The following is a 20790-nucleotide window of genomic DNA, read 5'->3' on the forward strand; positions in this document are numbered from 1 at the left end:
CAGCATAGTCCAAGAACAAACCACAGACAAAGCACTGAATGCTGATCAGATCTCCCAATGTGAGCCTACGGAAAAAGGCTTAATGCTTCAAAGTACGGAGTGTTCACAGACCAAAGCACGAGGTCATGTACTTAAATGTTAAGAATATGGATATTGCCATGAAAGCTGGAGCAGGAGCCTCTGCACTCTGCTCCATCAGAACAGTGGTAATTAATAACATCAAACCCATCAGTTGTGTATGAACATCACCCCTGAGCACTGAGGGCGCTGCAGGTGCTCAGACATTTGAGAATAAGACTCCCGTTTTTGCTAAGCCTGCCAAATTTAAAATATCATTTTAAAGCAGTTCCACATTTCTGCAGAAATATCTGTTCTTGTAGGGACTTAGAGCTCTCAACCACATTTTGTATAACCTGAGCTGTTCCAATTACATGTGTCTGGCTCTGGTCAACAGCGCTTCATGTATTATCAACTCCATGTTTAAAAAGCACTCCAGTGCTCTCAGAGGTACACTGGGGATAAACTTTTAAAAGCCTAGTTCGGAGCACAATTTCAACCTGCAAAAAAGGTAAAGCTACTCCACATAATGTTTGCTTTCATGAGAGTTGTGATTTCAGCTTCTGAGCTCATGTGCCACAGCGAAGGGCAGGAGTGTAGTGCAGCGCTGTAAATATGCCTCTCATTTTCCTAACCATCTCTTAGGAACAGTGCTACATCAGACAATGGAAAGTGTGCCCAGTGACGGAATTTTTTGTGCTTTTAAAGTATAATTTTGGAACATTTACAACTGACTATTCTTTTTCTTATTAAAATGTTTGTTGCCTTAAATGTCCGTGAATATGGAACATTTGACTATAATCAAACTGCACATGTAAACACACAAAACTAGAAAATTACAAAGCAGATGAAGAATCTTTTTTTTTTCAAAGCTGTAATTCCTTCTCAAGTAAGTGTTTCTGCTCTTTTAAGTATGAAGTTGTGAACACATTTGTACAGAATGCTAAAATTATAAGTTCAAAGAGGAAATACTCACAATACGGTATTTGCAGAACAAAATTATCTAAACTATCTTGTAATCCTAAAAAACACTTTACTCCACCCAAAATTTGTTTTCTGTCTCAAAGTTCAATTAATAATTTTAATATAAATGGTATGTTCTTCACCTTTTTTTATATATCTTTTGAGAATATTAGTGTGCCAGCTAAGTATACAGAGATAAGACACTGTGTAAACAAAAGTAGATAATAATTCCACCACCCCCCAAAAGGAAAAAAACCACCACAATACAGGGGGGTACAATCTGCAATTAAAACACTAAACAGCTAAGATCCCACTATGATTTTGATTCTAGACTTGAGACTCTTGGAATGCACCAAGCCATTCCACAAAGCTCATTTTTCTTACAGGAAGTGATCTAATATAAAAAGTACTTTACAATTTTCAATCAAGAGAAATACAGATATGAATGTATTAAGCCAGTATCTATAAAGCAAGACATTAGGTCACTTCCTGACAACTAATATCTAAAATCGACATTTGTTACTGCACAAAAGTGTGCTTCTACAGCATTAGTTGAAACAAGAACTTGGTATTTTTACAGAGTGGGTATATTGGCTCTGCTACCTCTGTAATCATTGCTGATGCATAATCCCTTCCCTGCCACTCCCCTGCATGTCACTCTCCAACGTCCCTTCGGCTCCAGACATTTCAGTACACTCTGCTAGTTAGAAAACAAGCTTTTTTCTTTTCATCTGGCAGATCCAGAAATCTTTCTGTGGCAAAACCACAGTTAGTCCAGCAGTGACTTTAAGAGGGAGATGAGGGAAGGAGCCCTTTTTGTGAGGAGGGAGAAACAGGAGATGAGGGAAGGAGTCCTTTTTGTGGGGAGGGAGAAACAGAGAAGGGCTGTTTGATTTTCAAAGCAGCATGACAAAAGCACCCCTCTCAAGAAAAAAAAGAGGCCTCCATCAAAAGGGTATCAGTGGGGGAGGAGGGGACAGACCTGGCAGTAATGGAAAGTCTGGTCCATAACAGGAGGCTCATAGGCTCACAGAACATTAAATATTGATAACAAGCAAATGTACTTGGTCTTTTTTGCCCTGGTCTGCAACCCCCCAGCAGTCTGACTGAACTGGGGAAACATTAGCAGCACATGTACTGTGAGCATCCTGAAACCTGGAAGCATGTAAATGCAGCAAGAAAAGCCAGTTGTGCTAAAGACCAGGTAGGTATCCATGAGCAGGGAAGAGAGAAACTGGAGTGAGAGACGGAGGAGCTGGAAAGGCCACCCCACGGCTGCGCACGCAGGCGGCCACGCGCCAGTGACTCGCTGGGTTTTTCTCAGTACTCAAAGTTTCTTGCTGAACAATTCTAACCACAAAGCAGGCTGTAATCTAAAATCATGCCACAACTTGCTTTAATATGTTGAACCAAAACTGCAATGACTAAGAAATAAAGCCAATGTTGCTGAACTGGCTACGGCTGCCTTTTCTGCAACATGCAAAAATGCAGGCTGATCCTTATCATTTAAGATGGAACTTAAAGTTTTTCCCTTCAGTATTAAATTCTGTTTAAGAACTGTATGTAGCACAAACACTGATTTCCGATTTTAAGTTTTTATTTAAATACTTAACTTTTTTTTAATGTACTTTTTACAAGAGGTATTTTCCAGTGGAGCAAAAACTGAACCAGTGTAAGGTTAATGACACCACAGCTCACTGCTGTCTCTTACCCTTATTCAGCTGTCTTTGGTGGTTTATTGAGCTCTAAAGCATTGATATTCAGCTCAGATAAGCATGTTACTACACAACTACATACATTTAAAAACAAGTAACTTCAAAACACTATAAAGACAATGCAAGGGAAAAACAAAACAAAGGAAATAGGCAAAAATCCAGTCCAACCAGATATGAACCTGATTCAGTAGAAACCACCTAAGCTTACAAAAACTTTCTGAAGAAAGTTTAGTGGAAACTATCTTGATTGCATAGTGACCAATTTCGTATCCATCACAAATTACTCAACCGCCTCTCCTACCCAAAGACTTTCCCCCGTAAGCACAGTCTTGCAGCATATTACGACTGAGATTTTTTTTTGGTCCTCTGAGAAGCTCAGTGACTGCCAGTCACTAAACAACTTAGTATATTGTACTACTGTATGCACAAGAATCAACAACAGCAGTCTCTAAGCCCTGACAACAGAAATCTCACACTTGCTTAGAGAATTTTCCCCATAATTAGCAGTTTATCCAGAGAACTTGCTTCCTAAATACAACACAAACACTACAATAAATTTTATGTAAACAACTTTCAATTAGATTTACAAAATACCCGTAAATATAAAGGTTGTGCTTATGAATTGTGTAAGCTAGATGCAAATTCCAGATGGAATGAGATCTCCAGAGTTTGAAAATACCACCAATCCAGGAAAAAAGTTTAGTTTCAGTGGATGTATCATCAATGTAAAACTGTGTTCAGGTCAAACTTTCTCAACAAAAAGCAACAGTAACTCCACACTCAATAATTTACTGCTAGAAGGAAAGCTGGAGTGTTGTTAAGTGGTTCCTCGCACTTCTGCTCATTCACTTTACTATACATTCAAGTACATTAATGAGATGTTCAACATTAAATAGTGTTTAACTGATAACATCCATTCTTCTGAGTATGTTCTGGTGACAAAGACAGCTTAAAATCATGATGGCTTTGGTTTTTGTCTTTATTAATCACAGCAGCCATCTTTTTCTGCCATGTGACTAAAACTGACTTAGTGAAAAAGCAAAAGTCATATTTTGTTGTTTCATCCTATGTCAGATTCTGAAACAGTGTTTAGCTTAGTCCATTATTCCCAATGTAAGTTGTAAACCCCATGTATTCTATAGCATTAGAGCATGATAATTTTGTGGACTTGGAAGGTTTTTTAGATGTTCTACCAAAGCACATAATATAATTTAAAACATTTATGATTTTAGTTCTATTTTTTTAGCAAAGATGTTAGTTAAAACTATCTGCCAAAGCATTACACATTAACTACAAGTCTTCTAGCATTTCACTTCTTTATATGCTGTTTTATTACAGAATGAACAAAGAACCAATAGACATTTTCTTATAACCATAGAACACCTTAAGATTCAGAAGTGATGGATGTTTTTTTTGTATTCTCACTCTTCGACAATTTAAGGTAACATTTAAGGTAACAGGCACACCTTGCTTTTACTCTCAAGTGTAAAGCTGCCTTAAGCTGAACACCAGTCACTCTACAGTCACCAACCAAATACTCATTCTTAAATTTATTCCTCTTACTGAACATTTTGAAATAGTGATTTATTTTCTCTTCTACAGCATCTACACATACCTATGGTTTCTGGCAGGTCCAAGAGCTCATTGTGCTGCAAGTCAAGGTTGGTGATCTGTGTGCAGCTTCCAATCTCTTCAGGAAGATGTTCAAGCTGATTGTGCGCTACATCCAGCGTTATGAGGTTACACAACTCACCTAAATGCACACAAGAAAACCAAAACATCAAGGTCTTTAATGTACAGCTCTAGATAATGACCTCCACACAGAGATTAACAGAATCAGACAGATATTGGAATAAGTTGGAAAAAAGCTATTGCCTCTATAAAATTACACATGTAAAATAAAGTATTACAGGACCATAGTTTCATCAGTCAGATCTAAAACATGATCAATATTTTTGAAAAAACTAAGAAAAAGCTTTTATAGATTCTCTGAATACATCTTATTTATTGATTGATTTCTTCCAACAGTTCAAGCTATGGTATACAAGCACAAAACCTATACCTCACATTTATTTCAGGCTGACCAGAAGTTTAAAACACCACGGAGTAAATGAATTGTATTAAATTTTGAGAAATTAGGATCTGTTTTTATACCAATAATTACTTTCAGACATAAAATCAACAATTAAGATACATAAAAATTATTTGGCTGACAACCTAAATAATCCAAAATCCTGAGTGTTATTTTTAATTATTTTTAGTCATCACAAAAAAAAATATGACAAGTAAAGTGTATGCAAGCAATCTATAGCAAATAAAATTTGAAATAAAAGGCTTATCTGCTAAACCTTAAAAAATGTTTGGATTTGCTTAGAGTTTAGAACTACTTTACACTGAACTGCCTCATTACCAACATTTACACATAAATTTAAAAGCACAGCTAGGCACAACTCTACATACAGTATTTTCACCTGTTTTAATGACAAATACACTGTGTTCTGAGCAAAACCTTTCTGGGTTTAAAAAAAAAACCAAACAACTGTGCACAGGAACACAGGTGTATGTTTTCGCATTTTTTGCATCTGATGGAGGTGAAATTAATGCACGTGATTCCAACAGCTTCAACTCTATCCAGTAAAGATGAGGTCACTGCATTGTGTATTAGAGCATGACTCAGTGAGTAACAAACTTGGAAATGGAGCAAATGCCATTTGAGGAGCAAATGTTTATTTTTAAGCTTGTGGTGTATCTTTGACACAATCCTTTAAGGATTTTCCCACAGGCCTGCAGGACTAGCTTGGGCGAGTTCTGATGTGTAGAGTCAGATGTCTACCCATTAGACCAGCAGATAATCACAATTAGTGACTTAGTAAATCATAAAATATTTATGAATTCAGACTCTATATTGAGTTGCAGGCATCATGTAGCCACAATACTTACTACATATCACAGAACAAATGTGAAAAGCCAGGAAAAAAGTCAACCTCAACAGCTTCATTATTCCATTTTTATTAGATTGTTAACATATAAATGATCTTATTTCCTGCATTTATTAATCCAAATTGGGATGTTTTTCTAGAAACTAGGCAAGTGGAAATGTAAAGGTGGTGGTTAAGTAGCTCCTCCATCACTGTGAGTGTCCTCTCCCTTACACAGCATTCAAGTGATTCCAGGCAACCAGAGCCAATAGTCAAACCTGCTGTATCCAGCACTGCATAAACCACACAGGTCAATGCCATTAACATGCAGAAGAAAGCAAATGTTAGAAAAAATTGAGCAAGAGTTAATGGTCTGTAGCAGGAGCATCTTTTTATTACTCATGAAAACAAATGGGCAAAGCATAGAAGGCAATAGAAGGAGGACAAAAAGTTTGAAGAAGACAAACATCCCTCCCTTAAAATAAACAAACAAAAAAAAAAGAGCCCCAGAAAACTTTACTAAGATAACTCCAGAACCTTCAAACACTTCAGGACAGTAGTTTTCACTTCATGATTGCTGTTTTCACTTGTTTTCGCTTCAGACCGTAACCAATGATGTCAAATTTGAAATATGGCATAAATTTCATTTCATCGCACCAGTTTCTCATTTACTTGACTCTTCCCACTCTACATCTGCTGAAGCTGAAGAAATACTTGGATTTTTGCAGCGACATGTGCTGCACTTCATTTTTCCACCTGCTGAAAACTTTGACAACAGCAAGCTACGTGTTCGAAACAAACATCTTACCAGCTAATTCTGGGGAGGGAAAACAAGAAAAGGGATGCCAATGTCTCTTCAGTCAATTGAGGGCAAGCTGACACTATGGTCTAATTTGGATAGCCATGCTTAATATTATTACATTTAATAAAAATTTGGAATGTTAAAATAGATTGAGGACAAATTTTAGACTCTAGAGCAGAAATCAAGCAAAAGTTAAAGCCCTGTCATGAAATACACTGATTTAAGGAAAGCAAATTCAAAGGTATTGTAATAATCAGTTTTTAGTTCACATTTCTCAGTAAGGGATCTTACTCTTGGACATAAGAATACTTACGGTTTGACAGCATTTCACCAAAATGTTTTTTTTCCCTCTAACAGTAGAAGGAGAAGGGAGATGAAATGCTGTTGGCACTGCAATTCCTTTAATACTTTAACTGGATTTGCTGAGACACAATACAGAGAGCGTGCAAGTCAACAAAAAGCACTCGAGGTGCATTTCTCTTGTTGTTGCCCACAACGTATGGAAAAAAAATCTTACATCCCATATGCTTAACAAGGTGAAATATGTTTACTTCATGTTGTGGAGGCTCATCTTCACATACAAGGGCATAGAGAGGATCAGCTGTGGGTGTGAGAACCTAAATACAGGCTGTCCAAGTATGGGTGAGAGCCATGAGGGTGAGTAAATGGAAAAGCTCTTCAGAGCACCTCAGACTGAGGGTTGTTACACATGCGGGGCTTGAACATCTACTGGGAGGTACAAGGAAGAACAACTTTGGATGGTAAGAGTTGCTATGGAACATTTAGGGTAGGGGAAAGGGAGGAATCACTGTGGTTTAGGAAGCACAAGTGTGGGAAAAGAGGGGAATAAGGAAATAAAAGGGTCCAGTCCCTTACACACCAATGCTGGTCACGCCCTATGGCCAACCAGCACCATCTGCCCTGTCTTCTCCTTAAACTCTCTTTTCCTGGGTGAGAAGCTCCCTGTTATGCACGCACAGAGGTGTGAGTACCAGGAACACTGCAGGTAACATGACCAGCACTACTGAAAACATCCCAGTACAAGGGATGAGAACCCCTCTGGATACGGAGGGGGTGCTGCCAGACCAGTGTCTATGGAACAGGGGCAGCTCCTTCCCCACAGACTGACAGCTGGGACTTGTCCCGTGAATGAACACACTGTGCACAGCACTGCTGAACAACAGCAGCTCTGTCAGAAATTACACCAGGATAAACACATGGCAGAAACAATCTATACAACAAATAATGATCTGCAAGAACAAAGAGGCCAAACTGAAGGCCATCTGCATAATGCTCTTCCTAGGAGCCATGTTCCAGTGAGTGGAAGTGTCCTTCTTATTGTCCAAACAGCAGCAATTGTACTGAAGGAAATGCTTATCAAAAAAAAAAAAGTGAAAATAAGTTTCACCAAGATACAACTGAAATCTGGCATTTTTGTTTTGCCAGGGTAAGAAGCATATGTCAAAATCAAAATGAAAGTTTTCCCAAAAGAAACATTTGTGGAGGTACAAAAAGGAAAACGGCTAATGAGCAAGGAGCTCATGATCTTTTTCATATTAAAAGAATCAACATTTTCACTTTTCTGGTGCACTTCATAAACTTTGCTGAAACACATTTGTATCTTGATTTAACAGAAATATGTCCGCTAGAAACGTGCTGCAGGTCAAAATCAGCCTTAACCAGAAAGCAGTTTCCTAAAGAAAAATCCATTCCTGTTCACCATGTGAACAGGACACAACACCAGCATCACTTCCCTAAAGGATTGTTCAAACACCCAAAATCACTGCAGGAAGACAAGTACTATTTTAGGGAAATACTAACCACAGGTAAAATGAACTAACTTTTTTCTTGTCTATTTTTTGTCCAAAACAGACAAGAATTAAGCTCACAGTGGTGAATAAAGATTTTAAAGTAGAAGCAATGCCCTAGGAAATACATTAAACAGTTTCTCTATACATAACTTTCATAAAACAGTCAGTTACATCCTATCATGTAGTTTTTAAAAATTTGTATTTTAAAAGGCTCTACAAGATAAAAAATTCCCATAATGCACAGGTATTTCTCAGAGAAAACAGTTTGTGAGTACTCCAAGCACTTTCCAGTTAAAAAACTTGTTAAAAATACAGCTAAGTATTCATCTCAAGAATCCTTAAGAGAGGTGGGGTGAACCATCACATCACTGTTGTTCTCATACACACAAAGAATAAATGCTATAGTACAACAAAGCTAAATATACCTGCTGAAAAGCCCAGCACTATGAAATGACTAATATTTTCTGCATAATGAGGCAGAATTATAGTCCCATTTCATAGCCAGCTTTGAAAGCCTGTTACGAAAAGAGGACCAGGTTACATGCCCTGACTTACATAACTCTGAAAATTCTTTTTGGCCATTTAAAACACAAAATATAGCTTCTTAAAAAAATATTAAGGTACACACAAATTAACAGTCATGCATGGAAACAGTATATAGGTCAATAGCAAAAGAGGCTTCAGCATCTCCTAATTCACTCAGTGGGCACCACTCTTGGATGGCAAACACAATTTGTAATGTAGCCTGTTTTCCACTGGATTAATGCCGGGCCTTCCCATGCTTAAGCAGATTGAAAATTATGAAATCCTTCACAACATGATAAATCCTGGGCCAGATGACACAGCAAGAGGATCAAGACTCTTATGGAAAGTACAAGGAAGAGGAGAATGCAAATATTAGTGGGACTTCAGGATGGCGTGTTAGAACACTAGTTGGAAGCTCATTTGTAAAGATCAATTATCCCAAATCAGCAATGTTGGGAACAAGTTACAAAGCAACTTTGTATGTTCTCTGCTGGCAAAGAAAAAAAAAAAAGGAAAAAGAATTTTCAATCTATAAAACTCTTTGGAACAAGTGTCCTGATTTTAGAAAAAAAAAATTTAAAACAATTTTACAGTTTCAGAATCTTTTCTCTCTAGATAAAATCTGAGTGATAAAATCACTTGACAGACAGCCTGAGGTCTTTGCTGTGCATTACCAACTATCTAAAAGAACAGGTAAGCAGTCAGAGCTATTCTGAATTATTACTGCACATCTATAACTTACACAGAAGAGTTACTGAGTAGAAATAATTAAATTTTAATATGGTCACAAGTAACTTATGTACCAAAGTTAAAATACTCATGTAAGTAAAAAATAAGCACAGTAATATTATTTACAATATGCAGGATGCACAACAGGATCTAGTTGTGGGAACTAATCAAAAAACACAGAAATTAAGCTCAACTGAACAGAAAGACTCAAAATCTGGTCTAAAACAAGCTTCAACAAGACAACAGCAAAACACTTTTTATTTATTGTTTATAACTGAAAGTAACAAATATAAATAAAATTAAAAACATGTTCAAACAACATCTCAAACATGAAATGTAGAAAAAACAGTCTTAGCAAGGGTTCAAGGCAGGGTTTGAGGTGGACAGTAGAACCTCATTTGAGAGCCAAGACAAAAGTGAAGTCTTGCATCTAGCAGGGAATAACCCTGTAAAGAGGTACAACCTCAAACCAGCCAGTGAGAAACAGCTCTGCAGGGAAGGACCGGGGGTTCTGGTGATGCTGCATCTGGGGTAACATCTGGGATCCTGTCCATTCTGAGTGTGGAACAAACTCTCAAATAATAAAGGCTAACCACCTACCAGGCTACAATAGCAAGGGGGCAGCCTGAGGGAAGCAATTATTTCCCTCTGTTCAGCACTTATGAAAGTATTCAAACAGTTAAAATAATTGCAGCATTGATTAAAAAAAAAAGCTGGACTTCTAACAAGCTGTCAGTATTTACTGGAATTACACTTGGGGCATCATCCCAGTAAGCTCTGCAAGTAGATCAAAAAGGCAGGACTACTTAATCATTATCCTAAAGCCAGTCTGAAGAAAATGTAATCAAGAGGAATTTGACTGCTGACAAGACAAAACTGCATCCCCACAAGAGCTTTCACAGGAATCAGAACCCAGACACCAAAGCTGAAGCTGGCCAAAATCAAGTTCTAAACCTTTCATGCAGGTCAAGAAAACCACCAGAACTGGATCAAATAAGCAAACTGGATCTTCTCTGACTTCTAGGGAACAACACACACGTATTAATGCCTATATTTATTCCACTTCTGTTCACAACTTCATGCTTTTATCATATTAGAATACAAATATATAAAAATATTCCCAACCACTGTTTGCAGACATTAACAGGTCAACTAAGAAGCACAACTTGTTTTCCTTCAAACTGCTGAAACAGAAAAAGGAGATCTTAGACACAAATAATGTAAATAAACATTTCTCTATATTGTCAGGTCTGTTAATAAAAAGGGGAAATGAAATTTAGAACACCGCTGAAAAGCTTTTCTACTAACAAGTCATTTTAATAAGGAGGTACCATATTCAGCATGGAGTGAGTAGATGTGAACTCATGTGGTTCATGAACACATCTGGTTCACTGTCTATGCTACTGAAAACCAAACAGGTGTACATGTTATGAAAAAGAGTTTCGAAGCAGTGAAGAAACCACAAATGATCTAAATATTGGTAGATGGGGGAAGAGAAGAACAGAAGAGAGTCTCAAAGACATTCCAAGTCTGGTGTAGGCAGATTCCCCGAATTACATTCTAAAAATATTTCCCTTTCAGAACAGCCCTGACCAGATTCTCCTTAGAATAAGAGTTGCATTCACAGACAGAAAATACAATATTTGGAGACTCAAGAAACTTGCAGAAACTATGCAAATGTCATTTCAACCATGTTGACAATATTAGTTCTATTTGACAATATTATTTCTATTTGAGCTGTGTGTGCTAAGACAACAAAAATATTCAAAACCAGTATAAGATGCAACCTTGTCTTTGCAAGGAAAATATTATGAACTTGACTGTTGCAGAACAATTCCTTCAACGAAACATGGAGAAATGCAATAAAACTCCAAATACAAGAAATGCAAAAGGCTTGCTTAAGTAACAGCCTGCAAACTGAAACATTTGCTTGGCCTCATCCCAAGACAGTTCCTCTGGTTTTCATCCCTCTCATGCTGACTGTCTGACTCACCAAGGCATTCACATTCTTCCATTCTAATCTTCAACTTTTTGATCTCAGAGGAATGGACAATTTACCAGATAAGGCGATGAGGATGGTGTCCACCTTGTGAACTCGTTTCCACAATTATCCCTCCAGACTGTCTTTTGGCAAAGCTTTCACATGGAAACCCTTTCATTAAAGTTTAATTTCACGGGTGCCACCAGAGATTGAACAACCAAGTGAATAGGTAAGTTCTGCTTTGCACTTGGTGTGTATATACATATATATATATGTGTGTGTGTGTGTGTGTGTGTGTGTGTGTATTTTTTTTTTCAACATCTGCGTAACAGTGACCTTTTAGTCAGGAACAGCATTCAAAGCAAACTTGTGGACCTTGCTAAGGATGAAAGGCATTTATAGGAGTTTAAAGGAAAAAAAGGGTCAAGCCTATGGAAGAAGAGTGTACTGAGAATTACTAAAGAGACAAGCTGCACCAGACTCAGGAAATCCTTGATACGAAAACAGTTGGATATGGGCAAGGAGTCAGGTTAAGCCTCATATAACTTACCCTGTTTTTATGCACTTTGCTTAGGGCTACAGTCAGAAGCAGGATACTGGGCAAGATGCACTCAAACAAGTTATCACCACTGTCAGGTAGGATGCAATTAAAGGCTAGGTTCACAAAGAGCAAAACAGAGTTGCTTTGCCATCAAGAAACTTCCATCAATGGAAAAACATAACAAAAAATTATTTCAGGAAGGAGGGGATGAGCTGATGCTACCAGAACTCCAATAAGCTACAGAGGGTTTTGTGGTACAAGACATGGAAAGCAGGGGAAAAAGGAAGAAAACGAGATTCTGAAAACATAATCTGATGTATTTTTGACAGCTCTCTACAGACAGCAATCCACCCTTCCTCAAACCACTATCAGTGCACTTCACATGGTTTTATACAACATGAGCAATCCTACCTGCGAGGCTTCTCAGTGAGCTGAGCTGATTCAACAGCTCAGTGTTGGCAAAGTGGCCGTCCTGCTCTCCCTGTTCCAGTTCGTGCTCTCCCACTCCTCCTACACCAGTTCCAGTCTTATCTGAAACTACACTGATTTCAACTATCTAAAGTAATAGACAACAAAAGCAGCAAAACCATTAATATTTTCTGTCAGTTTAGTGAAATAAGTCAGCCCACCAATGAACAGCTCAGGGGTGAGCAGCTGGGAAGCTCTGAGAAGGGGAATGGATACTGCCCCTTTCAGCATCATGAAGTTGTTAAATATCAGCACAGCCATTTCATGAAAATTCCCCCTAACTCACCTACTCCTGAATAGAGTTTTTGGCTGGACAAGAAAAAAAGACAAAAATCCCAAAGAAATAAACAAACAAACAAAAATGAAAAAACACACACAAACAAACAAAAACCCCCAGCAAAAAACAACCCATAAACCTTGAAATATGTTTTCAGTTAAACAGATTTTTAAGTATTTTTAGGTCTTATTCAAACAAATCTATTTATATTTAAAAATACAACAATGCTGATCCAGTACCTCAGCTTACTACAGTCTATTGAAATAATTTCAATTGTATTAAAAATGTAGAAGCAATGTAGACATTGCTGGAAAAGTGTTAAGACAAGTCCAATAAATGACTAGTAGAAATTATTTGATAGGCATCTACCTAAAATAAAGCTCACCTATAATAAAGCAACTGGGTGCAAGGGAATGAGAGGTACTGAATCCTGGGGGAAAAAGATACCAGAAACACACACATCTGTTTGTTAACTGTAGATAATAACACTTCCTCTTTCTCACTAGAATGCTTTTTTTAAATGCAAAGCAACTTTTCCTCAAGTGTAGTTACCTAACTTAAGTTCGTGTTGTTTAACTAACTAAAGACAGTTTGAAGCCCAAAATAGAGCCAAACTTCAGCTTATTTCCCAGTAGCTCAGGTAGGTTCACCTCTTCTAGGTTTTCCTCAAGACCACACACACTGTAACAGGTCAGTTGTTGCAAAGCAGTTTCCAGGACCACTTGAAATCTGATCAACTGTACATTTTGCAAACAACATTTTGTTCAACGTTTTACCTTCACTCAAACTTTTAAGAAATGTTTTACAGTTAGTTTCAGGTTTCCCTAAAAGGAATCTATTTCTAACAAGTACTAATACCATACGCTTGCACAGCAAGCAGCAGATGTTCTAGATAAGCATCTCTATAAATTTATATTGAACTAACTTGTGCACCAGATCAGCAACATGAACACATCATAGTTAACTGCTGCAAGACTCTTCCTCGCTGCACAAGTCAGTGGGTTACATAAGCTTTGAATTTTTAAAAATATGAACAAGCACACTAGCATACCATTGTGAGCCTTAGGCCTTAGAACAATGGGGTATTTTTACAAAGAATTTGAAATGCTCCACATGATATTGCCTTATAAAAGATAATGGCTTTATTTTACTTCCCGCTTTGCAGAACAAAAATTTCTGTGTTATTTACAAGCCGATAACGTGAATGTTTGCTTGCATGTAGTATCTGGAAACTGTATTATAAAACATACAAGGAATTAAAAGCATTGAGACTTAAAAGGCAAGGGTTTTTTTACAGTGCACATGTAAGATGTAGAGAAATGACAAGTGTTTAAAGAAATAGAGAAATTCCACTAGAGAATAAGAAATACAGTCCTCAGCAGTTTCATTTTTCAGCTGTGTTTTCAACTCAAATATTTCAAACAAAGAAACATGAAAGTGAGTAGAAATCAATTACAAAAGTGAAACTATCTTATCTGGTTTTACTATTTGAGGAAAAATATTTCCAAATGCCTGTTCTGTGTGTCTTGGCAGTTGAAATTATCTGTGTTACTTAAACTTCAATTAATTTTATTTTTCAGTTGATTCAATTTCAGGCAACCTAGTCAGAGAAATTTACTTTAAATAAAAAAGGATTCTGTTGAACATCATGGTTTCCCTTCAAAATTCTGCTTAAGGGTGACAGTCCTCTTGCATTTGGGCTTCTAAAATGCCTTCCACAATGAGGTGCTGATTTATAACAAGGAATATGAGCATTATCACAATACAAAGAAAGGCAGGACTAACTGCTGGTTACAAAGACAGAAGTAAAGTAGTTAATGTTCTCAAGCTAGGGTTTGATAGAGAACTGAGAACACTGCCTGTACACACACCCAAGACAATAAAAAAACCACAAATGAAACAAGCAAGTTACATACTCATGATATATGTACCTACTAATTTTCTCCATTAAATTGTTACACATGATCTCTTTCAAGGCTACTGTGAATGAAAACATACAGAAATCACTTTAATGTAAACTTAATGATACTCTGCAAACAAACTAGTTAAGAAGCAAAGATGTTCCAGCAACAAAGTTTGCAGTGTCAAACACACCTACAAAAAGCTTCTAAAGTGCAACACCAAACATTAGAATGCAACATCTCAAAATTTTTTTCTTCATATACTAGTATTCATTTAAATTTATGCAGTACTATCCCCAGTTGAACCTCAAAGGATGGCTCTTTGCTAGATTACATTGAATAACTGAGCCACAAACAGACCCAGGTACAGTACTGACAATTGTACAGCACAGCTCAACCAGCTAAATTGGCCACAATTTCTTCAATGTATGTAAAAACATGCAGTTTTTTGGTAAACATCAGCCCATGATTTCCAGTGTGATTTGTTGATCAACAAAAGATTCAACAAGGCTGTTGAACTGAAACTGAAGTGTCAAAATAGGTGGAAATTATAATTCCTTCGTTCTCCCATGGGAAATTCACAGGATTGCTGAGATGCTCATGCCAACTCAAAAATCACGTGGATCAGAAAACACACCATTTCATTTTTGCCTAGCAAAAAAGTGTTTCTGTGGCTCTAGTAGCTGCTACAGGGAGCCAAAGCCTCAGACCCACAGCTGAGAGTCTCGCTGCATTTCTTCACTCCTGTTATCATGCACAACGCCGTCTGTGCCGCACGCTGCTGTTAATTGATCAGCAGCTTCAGACAAGCCCAGGAGTTCCTGCCATCAAGAACATGTTCTCTGAGGTATCTTTCATATCAAGGGGCAAGAGAAAGAGGCAAACATTACTGGTTTGAGAAAAATCTGTTAGGGATACAAACAACACCATTTCCCAACCTTTGCAAAATTAGCGAGCACAGGGGCCAACTTCAGTAACAACATACTCACGCACTGGCTTGGACAACAGGAAAAAGTCCTACATCAGCTTTTAGAAACAGGGCATGGGAATTATTACTCACAGTGTTTTACAAGTTTTTTTCCACATTTGAAGAAAGTCAAAGTAGTTTCTTAACTGCATGAAGTTTATGCTTCCCCTCCTCTCAAAAGGATTGAGCTATGCTTGCATTTTAAAAACTGGTGATACACATTAAAAAACCTACTGATGACAGAATCTTTTATGGGGCACATATGTTGTTCAAACAATGCTGGGGAACAGTGTCATAAAAGGAACAGCTTAGTAGTTCTTGATATACAGCTAGTCCAGCATACTTTTTGTAATAAACCATTTAAATTAATAAGCCACTTTCGTACTATTTCACCATCTTTCAAACTTTTGTAACAATGTTTGGAAAAACAAATACTATTCATTAAAATGTCATAAGAATCATCAGCCATGCATACAACACTTGGTCAATTTAGAGTCCATGTATTAATATATTCATGACTTACAAAAGGTAGAGACTTACACAAATCATTAACCTCCATTATTAACTGTTACAGCACCCAACAGCTTGCCCATGGTAATAACATGTAGCTGCCTATTCTACCTTGTATTACCATGGTCACACCCCTCTGTAACATGCCCATAATGTGTTTATAACTTGAAACACTTCATAAATGATTTATAAAGAAACCTTAAAATGAAAAATGCCCCTGTAACTCTCATTTTTTTTTTAACCATTTGGGCTCTAAAGACACAACATGTGAAAGCACAAAGCAAAGATGAAAACGAGATATATCTGATTTTAAGATGACAGATGAAGAAAAATGACTTTTGTTGTTTTAAAAAATATATATATATACAAGGTATTGACTACTCTCAATTAAGCTAATAATGGAACTGTATGATCAAGAGCATAATTTTATGAAGTTTTAAACGAAGGGCAGTTGGAGAAGCAGTAGTTTATGTGTACTTAACTGAACTGGAAAGCGAACACATGAACAGGTCTAAACTTTCAATCAGGATAACCACTCACCAATTTCAGCAGGTAGTTGCTTGATTTTGTTCTCTCGTATGCTAAGCATGGTGAGTTTTGACAAGTTTTTGATATCCTTTTCCACAGTAGTTATACGATTAAAGCGTAGGTAAAGGGTGGCGAGAGAGCCCAGCCTGTACACCACCGCCGGGATCTCCCGCAGTTTGTTGTGCCGCAGGTCAAGCATGCGCAGCTTCTTCAAGTTATCAAGAGAGTCAGGCAAACTGGTGAGCGAGTTCTCACTCAGGGCCAGTGTCACCAGGTTCACAAGACAGCCCACCTCTGCCGGTAGGCACTGCAGTTTGTTACTGTATAAATAAAGTTCTGTTAACTGCGTTAGCTCTTTGATAGCTGATGGAAGCATGTGTATAGACCTCTTGGACAAGTCCAAGCGCATAGAATTCTCTTCCCGGCATTTATTTAGCTCTTTGATCACCTCAGCATTGCTGGATTTTTTGCGAGTACCTGTGGCTGGATTAGGTCTTTTTATCGTATTGTCCACTGAAAAAGCTACCCCAGGCTGCGTGCTACTGGAGTCCTTCTTTCCATCTTTGGCATCTTTCCCTTTGGTCTTAGGCTCCTTTTCTTTGCTCTCTTTCCCAAATCCTCCAGAGGCTTTAGCCTCCTTCTCCCTTTCTTTTGACGATGGGACTTTTGGATCCTTCTCTTTACAGTCCTTTTCTTTTCCTAGATTACTACTCATGGTGACTCAACGTTTAGCAAGCACCACATGAAATCTGTTTCCAAAGTCCACAAGAACAATTCACTGCTGAGGCAACAAGGATCCTTAAAACATGCAAGTGTTGAACCAAGGGAGGAGCTTCAGAGGTGTGATACCCATTTGCTACATATTGGTTCTGAAGGCACTCTTTCCTTATCCTGGTTTCAGGAGATTCAGCTGTAGAGATTAGGTCAAATGCTCCGTATTAGTACTTCTGGAATACAGAATGAAGAGAAGCCAAGGTTAGTGTAAATATAGAACTTAATTTTAAGCTAAATGTTGAATGTTTCTACATAAAGTATGTGCTCACAAACTTAGGTTAATGATTTGTCCTTCTGTTCAGCAAATGTCAATGAAAAACCTAGGGCTAAACCAAATATACTACACATATTGCTCAAAAGACCCACTGTGGTAGAAAAACTCTACTAAATTAGTATATGTGAGGAAAGAAAAATTACAATTCTTACACATAATACTGCCTTTACTACTACATCTGAGTCATCGTCTTACATCTTACCTAGTTCTTATAGCATAACACTCTGATCATAAACATGAATATTCTCTCCCCTCCACGCCCAATCAGTCCATAAAGATCTGCTACAATTTTAAGTGCCTGCCTCTTCAAACAAACCTGTATAGGCTTATTCTTTCAGCACAAAAGAGTCTCAATTCTACCTACAGTGAAATCTAATACACTATGGTAACACAAATACTTTGCCTTAAGAGCTCTCTTCTGAACAGCTCTGAACCACAGGTCTCTGCTTTTAATGTAGAGCAGAACATTGTCACCAGCTTCATGTGCTTTAGAAGACTCAAAAGCAAGGAATTTTAAAATAAACTTACCAAAAAGCCAACTGTAAGCCCAGAAAAAGTAACGTATTAGGCTTCAAGGTAAGACAAACTATGAAGGAGTTTCTCTTGAGAGTAGGATACAACATCTCTTTAGACAGTATTTTGAATCTTTCCCCCTTCAATGACTATAATGCAGCCTAATAAGTGAACAGAAGTCTGAAACCTATACAGCTCCATTTACATTTTTACAAATCATCATGCATTGTGGGAAGTAGCTCTGTTTCATGTTTCAATTCAAAACACATGACCTGGCCAAGAACTTCAAGTTTCTTAATAATCTGGAGAAGTTTTTCAATGTTTCTTTGCGGAAGAAAAGAAACAGTCAATCAATGGCAACACTAATTTCATGTCTCCATGTTAGTACACCTTTTAGTCTTGTTATGCAGCATTAACTGATGAAGAAAGTTTATTTGTATCTCAGAAGAGTACCTTGTTTCCCCAGACACCTGAGCTACATTAAAATACCCTTAAAACCTCTACAGGAGCTGTGTCGCTGTCCTGGCATTCCAGCTTCTGCACAAGTCCATAAAGCTTGTAATCAAAATCAATTTAACAATATTTTGCATACTTAAGCCATCAGCAAGCACTTTAAGTACAAATATTTTTTAGCAAAGCTCAAGTAACTATTTTCAGTTGGGGTCTCACTATGTATGCTTACCTTATATACATGGAGAACACAAAGGTGCATGCTTTGCTCCATATATATATATATATGTATATATTCATTCACATTTTTAAGAAAAGGTTAAGAAAATCTATTTAAGGATGGTAAGAAGGACAAGCCACTTTTCCTCAGCTGCAAATCAAGCTGTTTAGTAATAAAGCTTGAAAGAGAACCTGCCTCAGGAGGTGCCTTCCAGCCCTGATTTATTACTGCTGCAGAATCACAAAGTGTGTGCTACAGACCCCATAATATTAAGAAAAAAAAAAAAAACAAAACACAAAACATTGCCTCCAGTTACTGTGTTCTGGACCACTCTGTTGTAAGGGACTATAGCCAAATGCCAGCAGCAGCAAGCAAAAGCAGTTTTTAACTCGGAAACTTTCTGCACTGTTGAATTCCCTAAATCAGCACAAGTTGGTTCTTTACTGTATCCTTAAGATTTCCACACAACTTTTACACCATCCATTAACTTGACCAATCCTCAAGATTACTAATCTCACTACACTATATTTTAAAACTTGTTCTCAGCACTGTATAATCCACACGCTTGTAAAACTCCAGTAATAGATGTAATGACTCCAAATGCAAAAACACAGCTGACTAAAGGGTGGGAGCCTGAAATGCCTGACAACGTTTTCAGTATGAAAGGTAACACAAAGAATCCAGAACTAACACAGTTTCTAAATTCTGATAATACACAGAAAACTCAGCCATGTAGCAGTGCCAGACAGCTACAGCTCCACATCAGCCTCAAAGTGCAAAATACTCAAAGGGCTGCTGCTTTCATGAGCTTTCAATTCAATCAAGGTTAGGACCCACCAAGAGATTTGTTTCACTTTTTATGTGCACAGCAGCTGAAGGAGGTTTTGAAAGAGCCTCAGAAAGGAAAGACGGCTGGAGATTAGTACTGCTAAAAGCAGCTCGGTAGTGCAAGTGCTCCAAATAATCTGCAAGCATTTCACTCCCTTTGTTAGCAATAACTTTAACTGTACCTAAAAAAATAGGGGAAGGGGCACTCCCTGTTTCAACATGCCAGATTAATATTTTGTTTTCTGGTAAGGAAAAAAAACCTTTGGCTATACAAAAGAATAAAAATTGAAAAGTCACTAAAAAGCAATATCTTAGACATAAAAGAAAATCCAGAGCAATACAAAAGGTTATAACCAGAGATTTCAACATCATCCCACACTTAACAGGAGGCAGTCAACTTGTAGGCAAGCCACAGGCACACATGGTTTTTCCAACACACAGAAACCAGAGCCCAGCTTACAGTGCAGCAGGCCTTCAAAATACACTCCCTGTTCAGAGAGACAAAAAATCTAACAGTTAAATGTACTGCAACTATGGCATCTTTATCTCTTTACTGAGGATTTTAATTTCTGCCTGAGACTGCAACATGTATTTTAAAATAGTTAGAGAAGATTTAAAATCACAGAATCATTAAGGTTGGAAAAAACCTCAAAGATCATTGGGTCCAACTGCTAAACGAGGATGACTGTGCTGACCACATCCCCAAGAGCCATATGCCTTTTGAGCACTTCCAGGCATGGTGATTCCACAATCTAGACAGTCTGTTCCAAAACCTGATCACCCTTTCTCCTAATATCCAATCTAAACCTCCCTTGGCCCAACTTGAGGCTGTTTCCTCTCATCCTGTCACTTCTTACCTGGACAAGAGACTGACCCCCACCTCGCTACACCCTCTTTTCAGGTAGTTGTAAAGAGTGATAAGGTCTCCACTGAGCCTTCTTTTCTCCAGGATAAACACACCCAGCTCCCTCAGCCACTTGTCATAAGACCTGCTTTAGCCTCTTTCTTTCCCAAGAAAGCCATTATCTAATACCTAGA

The 20790-nt window shown here is 37.7% G+C and overlaps 1 protein-coding gene across 4 annotated transcripts in view; it reads right to left on the minus strand.

Moving 5' to 3' along the window:
* The window catches only part of SHOC2 (SHOC2, leucine rich repeat scaffold protein), a 65432-nt gene that overhangs the window by 21892 nt on the left and 22750 nt on the right, over nt 1–20790 (minus strand). For all 4 annotated transcript variants that reach the window (XM_027692223.1, XM_027692219.1, XM_027692220.1 and 1 more), the window contains exons 2-3: nt 16706–17640; nt 4351–4488 (exon numbers count right to left, since the gene is read on the minus strand). In XM_027692223.1, the coding sequence (XP_027548024.1) occupies nt 4351–4488; nt 16706–17408 (841 nt within the window). In that variant the 5' untranslated portion in view covers nt 17409–17640. The remainder of the gene's footprint in view (nt 1–4350; nt 4489–16705; nt 17641–20790) is intronic.

The sequence above is a fragment of the Neopelma chrysocephalum genome, unplaced genomic scaffold (genome assembly GCF_003984885.1).
Source record: "Neopelma chrysocephalum unplaced genomic scaffold, ASM398488v2 Primary Assembly neopelma1_85, whole genome shotgun sequence".
Taxonomy (NCBI): Eukaryota; Metazoa; Chordata; class Aves; order Passeriformes; family Pipridae; genus Neopelma; species Neopelma chrysocephalum.